The 13342-nt window shown below is 41.9% G+C and overlaps 1 protein-coding gene across 3 annotated transcripts in view; it reads left to right on the plus strand.

Annotated features, from left to right (window-relative positions):
- RGL1 (ral guanine nucleotide dissociation stimulator like 1) overlaps positions 1-13342 on the plus strand; it is a 90564-nt gene that overhangs the window by 72576 nt on the left and 4646 nt on the right. For all 3 annotated transcript variants that reach the window (XM_026063103.1, XM_026063113.1, XM_026063093.1), the window contains 8 exons: positions 145-229; positions 2211-2300; positions 4145-4231; positions 5687-5719; positions 7276-7397; positions 8112-8201; positions 10276-10462; positions 12578-12832. In XM_026063103.1, coding sequence (XP_025918888.1) covers positions 145-229; positions 2211-2300; positions 4145-4231; positions 5687-5719; positions 7276-7397; positions 8112-8201; positions 10276-10462; positions 12578-12832 — 949 coding nt within the window. The remainder of the gene's footprint in view (positions 1-144; positions 230-2210; positions 2301-4144; positions 4232-5686; positions 5720-7275; positions 7398-8111; positions 8202-10275; positions 10463-12577; positions 12833-13342) is intronic.

Genomic DNA, 13342 nt, shown 5'->3' on the forward strand with positions numbered 1-13342 from the left:
GTGCAGAATCCCATCAGATGCATCCTGTTATCTTTTTATATGCTTGACCGTTATCCATTCATCAGAAAAAAAGCTGAATAGGAATGTAATCTAATTTAGACTGCTTACTAATAACCGAAATTATTCAAATCTTTTCCTGTACAGGGACAGAATGCTGATGTTYGAAGAGCTGTCTGATATCTTCTCGGATCATGACAATTATTTGACAAGTAGAGAGCTGCTAATGAAGGTGAGAGTTAGCCTGAGTGCAAGGCTTGTAACCTTGATCAGTGCTGAGGTTAGCCTTTTTTCTAACCAGTTGCCAAAACTCATCTTTCCTTGAACTACTGCACACTGTGCCACTGCAGCGCCTTTGACTTCCCTGGAACAGCGCCATTTAGCTTCAGCTGAGGGATTAGACCAGTATGTTCCAACTATCCCGTACCTTTCTTGGAACTAGAAAACAGGGCTGGGAGTTTTGATGGAACAGGCTTCCTGCCGTGTGTGTGGCCAGATGGACAACAAAGCAGGCTCTGTTCGACATAGTTTGACTTTTACGCTCTCCTGGGTGAACCCCAACAAACTCAGGAACTTGAAAGGAGTTGAGAAAGAACAGCAGGGAAAGGTTATATCATACAGAAACTAAAAGAAGTTTCGATGGTAAATTTTTCTGTTTACATAAAAATTTGCTATAAATTGTCTAACCAGTTTACTTTTTGGCAGTTTCTATCCGGTCTGTCTGGCATTTGTTATCTTATCACATTGCCTTGATCTCTAAACATCATATTTTGCTCAGGAATGATGGGTGAGCACATTCAAACCTGTCAGCCTGTTGTTGCTTATCATCCATTTATCAACACATATAGTTTAATTTTAAAGCAGGTGAGACAATAATAAATATAGAGGAAAACTATGAGTGTGTGTTTAGAACAACTTGGTTAATGAAATATTAAAAAGACAAAACAACAACCCAATCTGACCCCAGACCTTTTGGCTCTCTCCAGCTGCTGCAAGTAGATTTGCAAAACATTTTGAAAGCAGTGAGTGGAAAAAAGTTCTGCAGAATAGCTAGATCTTCTCTTCTAGTGTTCATCTTGGACCAGTTTGGATTGGAGGATTAGTGTCCACTGAATCCTTGTTAAAGTCTTTGTTTTCCTTCACTAAACTCCAGGGAAGCTGTGTTTGACCTTGCCTATCCATCCTGTGAAACTTCTACGTGTAGAGTAGACAAAACGCTGTATAAAACAGGCTGGCGGCGAGGAGAGGGAGCACCGTGTTCTCTCCTCCCCCAACAGCGGCTGTGTTGCGAGGCTGCAGTTTTAGCTTCTCTTTCTGCCTGACAGCTGCTGTTAGAGAATCTGAAGTTTACCTTTCACTATCTTGAAGAAATTGAGACTACAGCACTCCTTTTTTATTTGCTCCTATTTTACAACCAGGGAAAGAAATACAACGAGTTTGAGTGACCTSCTCATTTCACTGTGACTGAGAGAAGTAAAAGTCGTAACAAGAGGATCTTTACAAGCGCAGGCTGTTGTTCTGTGCCTCTTAAAAAGACACTGATAATGATTCATGCCACATCTATCTGGTCACTGGAAAAATAACAGTAACTCCCAGCATCCCTTATGGATCCAGGGTAAAAAAGGCCAGAGATCTATTGTGAAATAGAGCATCCATTCACAGGAAAGCTTGAACTGTGGAGATCAAAACCTATTACTTCCATTTACTGYATGTTTTTGGATTAGTTAATAAGCCACAGAGGTTAGTTGCTGGATCTCTATTTTGCGGCATAAGAAAAACAACAAAGCATTACATAAGAGGGAGATGTTTACTTGTAGCAGTCCTGGTTAGGAAATTAAACAGAGATCTTAAGGTCAAGAGCATCAGGATAGAGTTAAGAGAAGCATCTGGACGCATGAAGTATATTTAAGTTTCTCTGATTTAAAATCTCAGGAGATTTGAAATACCACTTAGCTTTGGCTGGACTAGAACTATTTTGCAGACAAATTCCCTTAATAGTCATTTTGTGGCATTTTGCCAAAATTCACAGGCAGTGCAGAAGCCTCAGAAAATTAGCATGTGCACATATGCACACGTGTACCTGTGCAGCAAATATTTTTGCTGACCTAGCTTGACTCATTAGGTGTATTTCCAATTATTTTACACAAATGTAGTTGCCAGCTTACCCTTATCTCCTCCATTAATTGCCTTTTCATTCTTTCATTCCCTCGCAGGAAGGCACATCCAAATTTGCAAATCTGGACAGTAGCGTGAAAGAAAACCAGAAAAGAACACAGAGGCGTCTTCAACTCCAGAAGGATATGGTATGTCTTGTCTCCCTTTCCTCCCCTTTCTGAACAGATAATGTGATTAACCCCATCATTAGTGAATTATAYGTGAAGCAAAATCTAGAAAGGTATTTAACAAAGTGAGTGTGCAGTAGGCAGGGCACTTAAATATGGCTTTTGTCATACAAAAATATCACTGATACATCAGTGCTATTGATTATCCAATACAAAGCAAGTGAACCGAAAAGTTTAGATTGTGCATGAAGCCAAAATGCTTGTCCCTGTAAATATCTGCCTCAGGCTGTATTTCCTTTATGCTGTGGTTGATGATAAGCAGTTAAGACTATGCGTATATGGTGTGTGAGTATATATCTGTATRTATAAGCAGTTACAAAATGGGATTTGTGCTATACTGTTGCAACCAGCACATGCTGTATGAGCTATGCTGAGCTGTCAAGCTGCAACAGCTATCACAGTTTTTAGGACAAGGCAACTGTCCTTTTCCTCCAGTAATGCCCCTCTGTTCACCAAGGTGCTAGGGAAAATGGTTATACAAAACATCAGCACATCCAGTGCGTTCAGGGAGCTCGTGCTGAGAACGGTCAGAGACTTCGGGATTCGGTGGACATAAGCAGGGGCTCCACAGTGTTCCCTGGTGCCGTCTCCCCTTGTTCCCTGCGAGGGGATAAATGGGCGCATGGGACTGCTGCTCCTGTCCCCCCTTGCATTTGCTTCRCATCCAAAGCAGCTGTTCGGGATGGACGCTGAGCCAAGAGTTTGGCCTTAGTTTCACGTCTTACAGAAATTTAGTAAACCTGTCATATGAAAGAGTAATGACTGACTGATGAATATAAACACATAATTCATTGCTTTCAACTGTCCTGTATTCTGTCCTACAGGAAAGAACTCTATTAACTACTGTAACGCTTTAGACTGAAATACAGGGGGAAACCACACAGCTTTCAGTTAGTGAAATATGTAATGTAAATACTAGAATTCTTGTGATACAGAAAATCAGCTCTGGCCACAGCAGGAATCTCATTTACTTTTAAACAAGCTCATAAAGCTTCTGACACATTAGCATGAAAATTGCACAGAGTTTTATGGAGATTGCTTTGTAAAATGTCTCTGCTTTCCAATTTGCTGGTGAAAATAGCTTTTGTCTCAAAGTTGGCAAACAAAAAAGAACAGGGGAAGAGAAAGCTGGGATAGGGAGGCAAAACTGATGAATATGGGTTTTGTTTGTCTTTTAGTTTGACTGGAAAAAATACAAATCCTTTGGTGTATATGGCAGAAACACAAGGATTTCCTTCACAAATGTATAGACAGTCCAAAAGTTTAAAATTTGAATCCTAAATTAATTAAAACGCAGTAACTGGCTGGGGAAGATGTGCACTTCTTGAAGGAAAAAAATTGTGACTGCAATTGCATGATCTGATAACATCATTAAGTAGAAATCCGCAAGAATGAGCCAGAGAGAGAAACTGTTTACACAAGCTAGCCAGGACCATTCCCCAGGTCTTTCTGTTGTAGCAGGTATCTGTGGGACCCTTTCACTGGTGCTCATATGCTCCTTCCAAAGGCGGAGTTCCCTAGGGACCTGCTGTTAGAAATCAGTATATGGAACCAGTGTTGAAATATATAACTACTCCTTAATATCTGTGATAGCATCCTGCTCTCATTAGAATTTGATTTAAGTACTAGATTAGATACTGAGGATAATGTGATGGAACACTGATGAGAGAAACCATGTCATTTATAAGATCACTATTTTGCTGAGCAGACTACTTTTGTATCATATTTTATGCAGCAATATTGTAGCTGGCGCATTATTACTGTTTCTCAGCCAATTAATCCAACATTGCTGTGATCATTTGCAGGGAGTAATGCAGGGCACAGTACCGTATCTTGGTACCTTCCTCACTGATCTGACCATGCTTGACACAGCTCTTCAGGACTATATCGAGGTAATTTGGGGCAATTTTGGAATCTTGCACATTCTGTCTGCCTGCCCAGCATGGGGTACATGCGTTCCTCTATCTTTCACTGGGTTCTCATGCTGTTCTGACAAATGGAGGAATTTGGTTTCAATAAACGGAGGGAACATGCAGTTTTATTAGTAACAAGAATCTTGTGTGAATTTAAGAATGTAGTTTGTTTAAAAGGACATGCTCAGCATTGTATTTGGTCATTATTTTTAGTTAGAAACTTGATGAAAGTAGAAGGCTTCCCATTATTCTGTTTTATTTCTATTTGTCTGAGAACAGCATTTAGGTGTAAAGATGCTGTGAATAATTGGGAGAGTACACAGAATCACAAATTCAGCTCATCAGACAGATCACTAAAGTTCTTCTGTATTATCTCAACTCAGAAGCATTTGAGCCCTCAAATGGATAGGCTTTATTTCCCTTTTCTCTTCAGCTGAACAAGCAGGGGAAACCAGTCTAGCATAGGAAGGGAAGGAAGAGAAGGCGAGAGAGCCTGGCCATTTAACAGAGACCAAGGATGGGAAAAGAGCTTCCCCAAAGGTTAAAGAGTCTGAACAGTGCGAAGAACAATGAGGAGAACTAAGTGAATTTGAGGGATTATAGCRAAATGTGTGATTAGGGAGAAACAAGAAATATATAGGATGGGAGAATGTACAGTTTTGGGCGGAAATGGGTTCTGTATTAGATCAGCAGGTACAAACCTGGAYATCTGAAGTTAGGCACTTAAATCTGTATTTAAGCAGTTAAATAAAAAATGACTAGATTTTCAGACATCTTAAACCACCTTCTGTTCATACTGAAGCTGTTGTGAATTGTAGGTACTCGATACCTTTGAAAATTGGCCCCATTAATGCAGATGCTTCAGGAGCCATGCTTCAGGCACTCAAGCTCAATTATGCTGGTGCTGATGTTTATGATGAGAAAGTGCAAAACCACTTCTGTCTGGGCTGGTAACAGTTGCTGGTACTTCTGTGAAACTGCACTGAAGTGAGCATGCCTAAGGTTGATACATATCCATTTTCTTTTTTGCAGTTTCCCATTTGTCTGTGCTGTTGGTTCAGTTGGTGTTTATAAAACTCAGAGGGAACACTGCTAGAGGCACAGTGTAGGCAAAAGCCTAATTGGTTTCTTGCATGAAAAATTGTGCTAGCATTCTTCAAACTTGATCTCTGCGCACCTTTTAGGAACATTCCTGTATTGGGCTTTTCTTCTTGGGCAGATTGCTATTTAGGCCATGAGGACAGATATTCTTTGGAGACTTGTATAGGAGCACTATGGTTTTTACCAGATCTGAAAACAGATATTTTTAGAAGGTCCTTGCTCAAGGCAGGACTGTGCTTTACGTTAGCATTGCTAGTTCATCATCCTGTTTGTGATTAAATCCAACTAAACATGTGGTCTTCTACTCTGATCCTTTTTCTTTGCTTTCAACAGGGTGGCCTGATAAATTTTGAGAAGAGGCGAAGGGTAAGTTGAATGTTCTGCGATGTTTAATTTACTGAGACTTCTAGAGAGGTTGGAGAGGTTTTTGACTTTCCCCAGGCATTACAACAGCTGCTAATTTTAATGCAAGTTATTTGTACATGAGGAAAGAAGAACAGACCTCTGAAAGGCTGTGAGCCCATGCTGAACTGCAAAGCGTGGCACAGGAAGAGCGCCGCGTTTTCAGCTGGGTACAATAGGGGAAGAGGAACCGCAGGCCACTTAGTTCCATGAAATGTACATCTGCGGCACATACGCGTCATCTCCTCGATTGGATGTTCATGGGAGAGTTACACGTCTATGTCCTGTGGGTCAAGGGTGGATCAGACCTGGGGGCATGTGAACTTTGCTTTTCAGAAAATACAGTTTGTGAGCTGCTTCCTTCTGCTGCAATAAACTGCTGTGTAGATAAAAGGCTGCAGAGAAGAGGGAGCTAGGTACCTGCGACTGAGAAATAAATGCTGTGAATCTTTCCTTTGAGCCTGATCCTTGTTGGTTAAAGAGAGAAGTAATGCTATGCAGGAGGCAAGTACTAAGGTCACATCTGTCTGAAGAAAATCATGCCAAATCTCTGTTGTGGAGTCTCAAAGCAGACTTTGATTTGGTTGTGACGGAGCCATTTCCTTCCTTTAACTGATTCCCAGTTCTAYAAACCACTTCTTGAACTTGCCTTTTATTTACAGCTGCATGGCTCAGGGTATTAATAATGAGAAACACAAGCTTCTCCTCCTTGGTCATCAGTCCAGCTTCATACAAAGCAGCAGCAAAGCTGCCCTCTGAACCGTGCTGAGTACTCAGATCAGTTCCTGCATCCTGATTCTATAAACTCTTCTAACACTAGGGGGTTTAAAAAATTATTTTGGCAAAGTGTGTACATAAGTGGAGTTATATAAGAGTAGCACATTCCATTCACTCAAACCAAGGGTATCATTTTATCCTCATTTTGTGCAAGTGTGAGGGCACAAAGTACAGTAGAGAATCAGACTCTGCTTTCAGCACAGGCAGCCCTAATTATTCCTCATTCGCTGTCTGAGAACCACCTAAGTACAGAGCATGAGAGTGCAGAGTACAGAGCATTGCTCAGAGCTGGTCTGTCCCGCTCAGGGATGAGGCGAGCGGGTAGGACAATCTGAAGAACTCGTGACCCTTTGCCACCCTTGTTCCTAGAGGATTTCAACCTGCAATGCTGCCGTTCAGTCATTTTGCACTGGCATCGCTCTTTGATTAGAACCTGGGGAAAGCTCTGTGGTGTGGTACAGTTCCTGGTGCTCAAAGATGTTTATCTTCTAATTTGTGTATCTTTGATAAAATGTGCACGTTTCAATGCACATTAAGGATTGTCCAAAAAAGGACAGATTTTGTTGTTTGAAAAACTGCTTTGTGGCTCTTGAAACAGCCCGTTACTCAGTTGAAACTGAACCTAAGGTCCCACTAAGTTTGTCTGGCTCTGTCGTTGAATGTGTTTAGTACATGAATGAGTCTCTGTTAGACTTCATCTTGTTTTCTAATTAAAATTCCTATTTGATTATTTATTTTCTTAGGAATTTGAAGTAATTGCCCAAATTAAGCTCTTGCAATCTGCATGTAACAGCTATTGCATGACACCAGACCAAAAATTCATCCAGTGGTTCAGGAGACAGCAGCTTTTAACTGAGGAGGAGAGGTAAGGCTATCAATCCAGTTGGTGAAGCAGACTTTTCTCATCCCGCACCCATCTGAATGAGCTCTGTGAGCTTTAGATAACTTCTTACAGGAACTTACATATACTGCTGGTCAAGGAGAATGAAAATACATATGCCTTCTACTAAACAGCTGTAAAAAAAACTGTTTAACACTTAGCAAGATTTAGTTTTGAGACTGGAAAAGAGGTTTCTGACTGAAATATGATAGTCTGCTGTGTCTCGCCTGTCCGTGCACCCGGCCACGCGTGCTCAGAAGACAACCCCAAGGCACATCAAGATGCAGTCACTGAGCGATTGGCTGGCGGATGCTGCCAGCAGCATAGCCAAAGCAACGCAGAGCTCACTGAGTGCTGACCAGATAAATACATCCCTGGCGTTTGCGGTGGGTTTTTGCAGCCCTTGCTGAGTTCTACGCTGCTGCACACACTGCTAGCCCAACCCAAAACAACTTGTTTAAGGCACGTTTTAGTATCTACTAGATACTGGACAGTTTTAGTCTTTAAAATTATTTTAAAGGAACGAAATGTCCCCTTCACCTTGGTGAAATGTGGACAGTTCCTCTTCATACAGTTACAATCTTCTATTGAAGTGGGAATAACTGAAGATTTCTCTGTCTCTCTGGAATATTGTGACTTAGAAATATCTAGCTAAGAGCGTTGTCTTTAAAATTTATGCCAGTTGTTTCTGTTATGCAGTTACAGCCTTTCATGCGAGATTGAAGCAGCTGCTGACACTAGCACCACATCACCGAAACCTCGGAAAAGCATGGTGAAGAGGCTCAGCCTGTGAGTACGACAGAGGGGCTGGTGGCATTTGGTGTGTTAATATGAGCCTGAATAAATCAAACAAGAAATACTCATTTCACCAGCTGAGAAACTTGGCTGGGAATCCAGACCATTGTATTACTTTAAAGAGACACTGTCAGCTAGAAGTTCATACTTCTGTCTGAAACGGCCCCTTTCTATTGTTATAAGTAATCATGAAGATTACTAATGATGAAAGAGATTAGAAACAACAAGCCTTCTTAAGGTGTCGGAAAAAGGAACAATTTTAGTGCCAAATTATAAATTCAGTATGGTATTGTGTAATAACTTTCCTGAATGCAAAACAGAGTCAATGAAGATAAAGTCTGGCCTATTATTAGTCTAATTTACTATACACACGCAAAAATTTCTTGCAGGATTTTAATATGAAAAGGCTAGTAAAATGGCATCAGGTAATAGAAATAATCTTCCTAACTGCCTTCAAGTTAGAGAAGTAAAATAATCATAGGTCATGGTCTAATTTAGTCTAATACCTTAAAGATTCAGTCAGGAGGTGGATGAAGAACAATGGCATGTAGCTAAGGAGACAAGGGAAACAATAGACTAGCAGGAATCCAGGGAAAGCAGCAGGGAACGAAAGCAGAGATCAAGGGGCCAAAGTAAAAGTATCTTAAAGGTGAGGAATTTGAACCTGATGTGAGAAGGTAGGAGGTAGGAAGGGACTCTCAAATACCAGTGGCGTGATCAAGACGAGGGGAAAATTAGTGAATTTAATAGCACTGTCAGCTCTTAACTGTTCTTTCCTGCTTGGTTCTTTCACCTAGTTTCTTCAGAACAGCTGGTAGACATTCATTTCACATCAGCAGTATTTCAGGTTAGGGTCTAAGAAGGGACTTTTCAGTCAAGGGATCTGAGATCTGATATGCAAAAAATAAGGGTAGCTGTTTGGAAAGTGTTTTGATTAGTCCGTCTGAGTTGGTTGTGAAAAGTTAGAAGGACCTGCACTTTGAAGATGAAGGTGTCTGAACTCAGTTGCCTCTCCTTTGCATCTCCTTGCTCGTGCCTAAGCCGTGCGTAAGGATCGTCACTGCTGAGCACTGGCTTTATTCTCTCCTTTCTGACTACCTTTCAGCGCTGTGGTATTGTAATTTACCATAGCATCATCTTTGTTTGCACTRTGCTGTATTTGTCTAAAGAATTGTTTTATGCACACTCTGAATACATGTTGCAAATTAATAGTGTAGAAGAGACTGTCATAATTCTTCCTGGAAACGGTGAGTGACACCTCTCTCAAGTTGTTTTAAATCATTAACTGGATACTGACATAACATCTAATTCACCTTGTTTCTCTACCTTATGTATTATACAAGTTTGTTTCCTTTGACCCTCCTTTAAATTTACTTGACCTGCATTAAAAATGAGTCTCAGAGAGAGAGCGAGAGCAAGAGCGCRCCTATAATTTACGCTTTCTTGTGATCTCCTCATTGCGTACATGCACATTTAAACTCTTAGAGAAAAACTGGTATCTGGGGCAACTTTACTGAGTGAAAGAATTTGCAGCAGGGGTGAGTTTGCTACCAGGCCTTTGCCCGGTAGATGGTCATGCATTACCTTTCATGCACTATTCCACTTACTCTTGGTGATTGAGATGCCGTTTCGGTGGGACCAGGACGTGACAGCAGTGTGTAGGAGTGCATAAGGTGGAGCCAGCTGCCAAGCCTCTAACTTGCACCTCTTCCCTTGGTTTGTAAACACACCAAGTCAATCATTCCCTGGCAAGCAAGTCTAAGAGAGTTTAAAAGACGGAAAGGGAGTCTAGTATATACCACTTATGTATTAGCTCTGATTTTGGCCTTGCAGCTGGTATGTATACTAGGTCAAGAAGGTATTGTATTTGTTAGTGTTTGTTAGTGTTTAACAAATTCTCTTGACAAATCATATAAACACTATAGAGGAAATGAAAACAATAGGCCACTCAAGATAGGAAAACAAAGCAGAAAAAAAAGTAAGATTTTTGAACCAAGTGACAGCTTTGCTCAACCCAGCACTATTCTGCTTTCACTTACTGGCTGTTATGGTTTGTTTTCTATACTAGACTGTTCCTCGGATCAGAGGTGATCACCAATAGCACACCCACCAAAGAGCAACCCAAATCTACTCCAAGTGGGAGCTCTGGTGAAAGCATGGACTCTGTCAGTGTTTCGTCGTGCGAGTCTAATCATTCTGAATCTGAAGAAGTCTGCATCACTCCCATAGACACTCCTGATGAGCCTCAGAAAAAGGTACAGTCGGGGACTCGTTGCCAGCACAAACACCCTATGAGAGACTGTCGATACTTGCAGGCAGGATCTAGATGTTTGCTCAAGCCCATTGTTAGTCTTGACTGGAGCATTGCTTTTAGTGGAATGGAGAGTCTCTAAAAATAAATGTACAAAAATGGAAGCAATCCAGTCAGGCTTTCTTTCTGCATGATCCCTTTTGTGTTGCCAAGATACAAGGCAGATTAGTTTTCCTTCCCTGAAACCAGATTTTCTTGTGGTATCTGCCAGGGTTTTTGGTTTCAGATGAGGCTCTGTATGAGCATAAGGCTCATTTTTCTTTCAGTCCCTGATCATCCTTTTTTGAGAGGGATGGGGCAGACTAATGGCACTTTCCCCTTAGAGACTGTGGGAAGTGGGGTGAGCAGTCTGAGCAGCTCGCCTGCAGATATTGGTGCTTCTCCCCAGCACACGGTAGTGACATGGACAAGAGGATTTATATGCTCCTGCAAACAAAAACAAATGAAATGGGAGAAGAGTCATTTGAAGATGTGAAAGATCAAAAGCTAGTCATTTCCTCTTAGAATATCTCAGGTTCCATGAGTTAATTTGCTGTTAGCAGTCTGCTGCCGTGTTCATCATGCTGAATCACTGGAAGCAGCTGTAGCTGGAAAAAGGAAGCCTTGCTTCAGCAACCATATGCTCGCTAAGGACAGCCCAGCTGCATTAAGCTGTGACTTCACTCCAGCAAAGGTCTTTTTTCTAGGCATGAAAGCTGGTGTATATTGGTGACACCACTGTGAACTCCTGGGGAAGGCAGCGCAGCTGTAGTTGACCACATGATAGGTAGGTAGGTAGGTGAGTGCTTGCCAGCCTCACAGGTATGACCTCGCTGTAGCTCCCTCATGCGTAGATGAGTGTCTTGCCTTGACTCAGGTGTTCAGGCTTAATCCCACTGGGGAAAGCTAGTGTGTGGTACGAAGGCAGCTGCCACGCCTCCTTGGTCACCACCAGCTTTCTGTGGGCACTCTTAGCATGCGCAGCAAGGGTCTTGCACAAAGACACTTTAACAGCATGCCAGTAAATCCTGTTTTTGGCTATGAAGGCAAAGCCTGCACACTGGCAGCTGGGATGTCTCGCAGCAAAATGAGCATAAAGATAAAGCTGTGGGTGTTCATGCCGACAGTGGAAGTGCCAGGCATGTTCTGTGACCTTCGGGAGACAAGCTAGTAAGACAGGAGACCAGCAGAAGGGATCTGATAGGGGGATCCACAGGGAGGTCTTTTGTATAGGCAGACTCTTCCCTTTTGACAAAAGTTGTATTAATTGTGCTGTGAAGAGCTTTTTAGGGATGTTTTGCTGAAGAGTGATATATTGGGGTTTAGCTTATGGGTATTTTAAATTAAGTTGCACTAAATGTTCTTAAGCCCAGATGAAGTGTGTGGTCCCAGATGCTGGCACCTATGTAACTGCATTGTTTAAATTGTTTAGGTAGAACAGTTGTTACAGTGCTTTGAGCGAGCAAGTTGGAGAGGGACACTCTCCCAGCAGTTTTTGAACGGGCAGATGAAGAGAAAGACAAGACCCTGAGCAGTAGGGGAAGGGAAGGAGGCAGTTTCCAGTGAGGGGAAAGAACATTCAAGGAGATGTGGGAGACAGGGAGGCACGTGTGTGTTTTTTCACATCTGTTACAAGTCCAGCACCCTGTGTAAAGGCTCCAACTTGACGCAGGCCAGGAGGGGCCTGCTGGGCGCTCTGCTTTCTTTCCAAAATAGTCTCAGCCCTCAGCTGGAAGCCCACAACTTCATTTTGTTCGTTGTATCTGCTGCCACCTCCTGGCCTGTTCTTTTTAAGAGTGGCAGGAGATGGGCAAGAGCAAGCAGCACAGTGTCTAGCACAGAGAATTGAAAGTAAGTTTTCATTAAGATGATGAAATTACCAAGTCAAGTTCACTTTTTGCAGAGGCAAAGAACACCACTGCCAGCCCCCTGGACAAAGTACAGATAACTGAGGTTTTATATGTGCCTTATGCTTCCTCAGGTTCCTCCTCCAGAAAGACCAAAAAAACCAGTGTCAAGTTTATGACTGCTTTTTTTTTTTTTTTTCTTTTTTTTTTTTTTTTTTCTTTCTGTTATGTAGCTCTCTGAATCCTCCTCCTCCTGTTCATCCATCCATTCCATGGACACGTCTTCCTCAGGGGTGTCATCCTTAACCAACGTAATCTCATCCCCTCCCTTCTTGTCCTCCAATCCCAAGATCCACAAGCGCTCTATCTCCGTGACATCCATTACCTCAACAGTACTGCCTCCTGTTTACAACCAGCAGAATGAAGATACGTGCATCATTCGAATCAGCGTAGAAGACAACAACGGCAATATGTACAAGAGCATCATGGTAAGTGGCGTGGAACAGCAAAACACTCTTATCATTGGTGATATGTTTTCATTCGGGGTGACTGCTAAAACCCAAGGTCTCAGCCTTGGCGTAAGAGTAGCTTAGATTTGGAATAACTACAGATAGGTTGTGCCCTTGATTCTTTCATGCAACTTGCATTGACAATCTAGTATTTACAGTATGTTCCAACTTCTGAAATACCCCCTGGTATTTCAGCTACACGCTGTTCATCACTCATCCTGAATTGCTGGGCAATGCAGCTGGAAGCATGTTGCGTTCTGCAGGCTTTGCCAAACACCTGGAGGGCCCAGGACACAACCACTGTTCGTTCTTTGTAGATTTTTTATTTATGTTTATTCACACTGGTTAGCTGTGAGACAGTTTTAAAAGATGACTTCAGGAGTTTATGACACTGACCTGTTTTTATTTTAATATTTGCCTCAGACCTTACACATTAGAATACATGTGAAATTACTGTTTTTGGGGAAACAAAATCATTTTCTGTTTTAA

Source organism: Apteryx rowi, unplaced genomic scaffold (assembly GCF_003343035.1).
Source record: "Apteryx rowi isolate R43461 unplaced genomic scaffold, aptRow1 scaffold_100, whole genome shotgun sequence".
NCBI classification, from domain to species: Eukaryota; Metazoa; Chordata; class Aves; order Apterygiformes; family Apterygidae; genus Apteryx; species Apteryx rowi.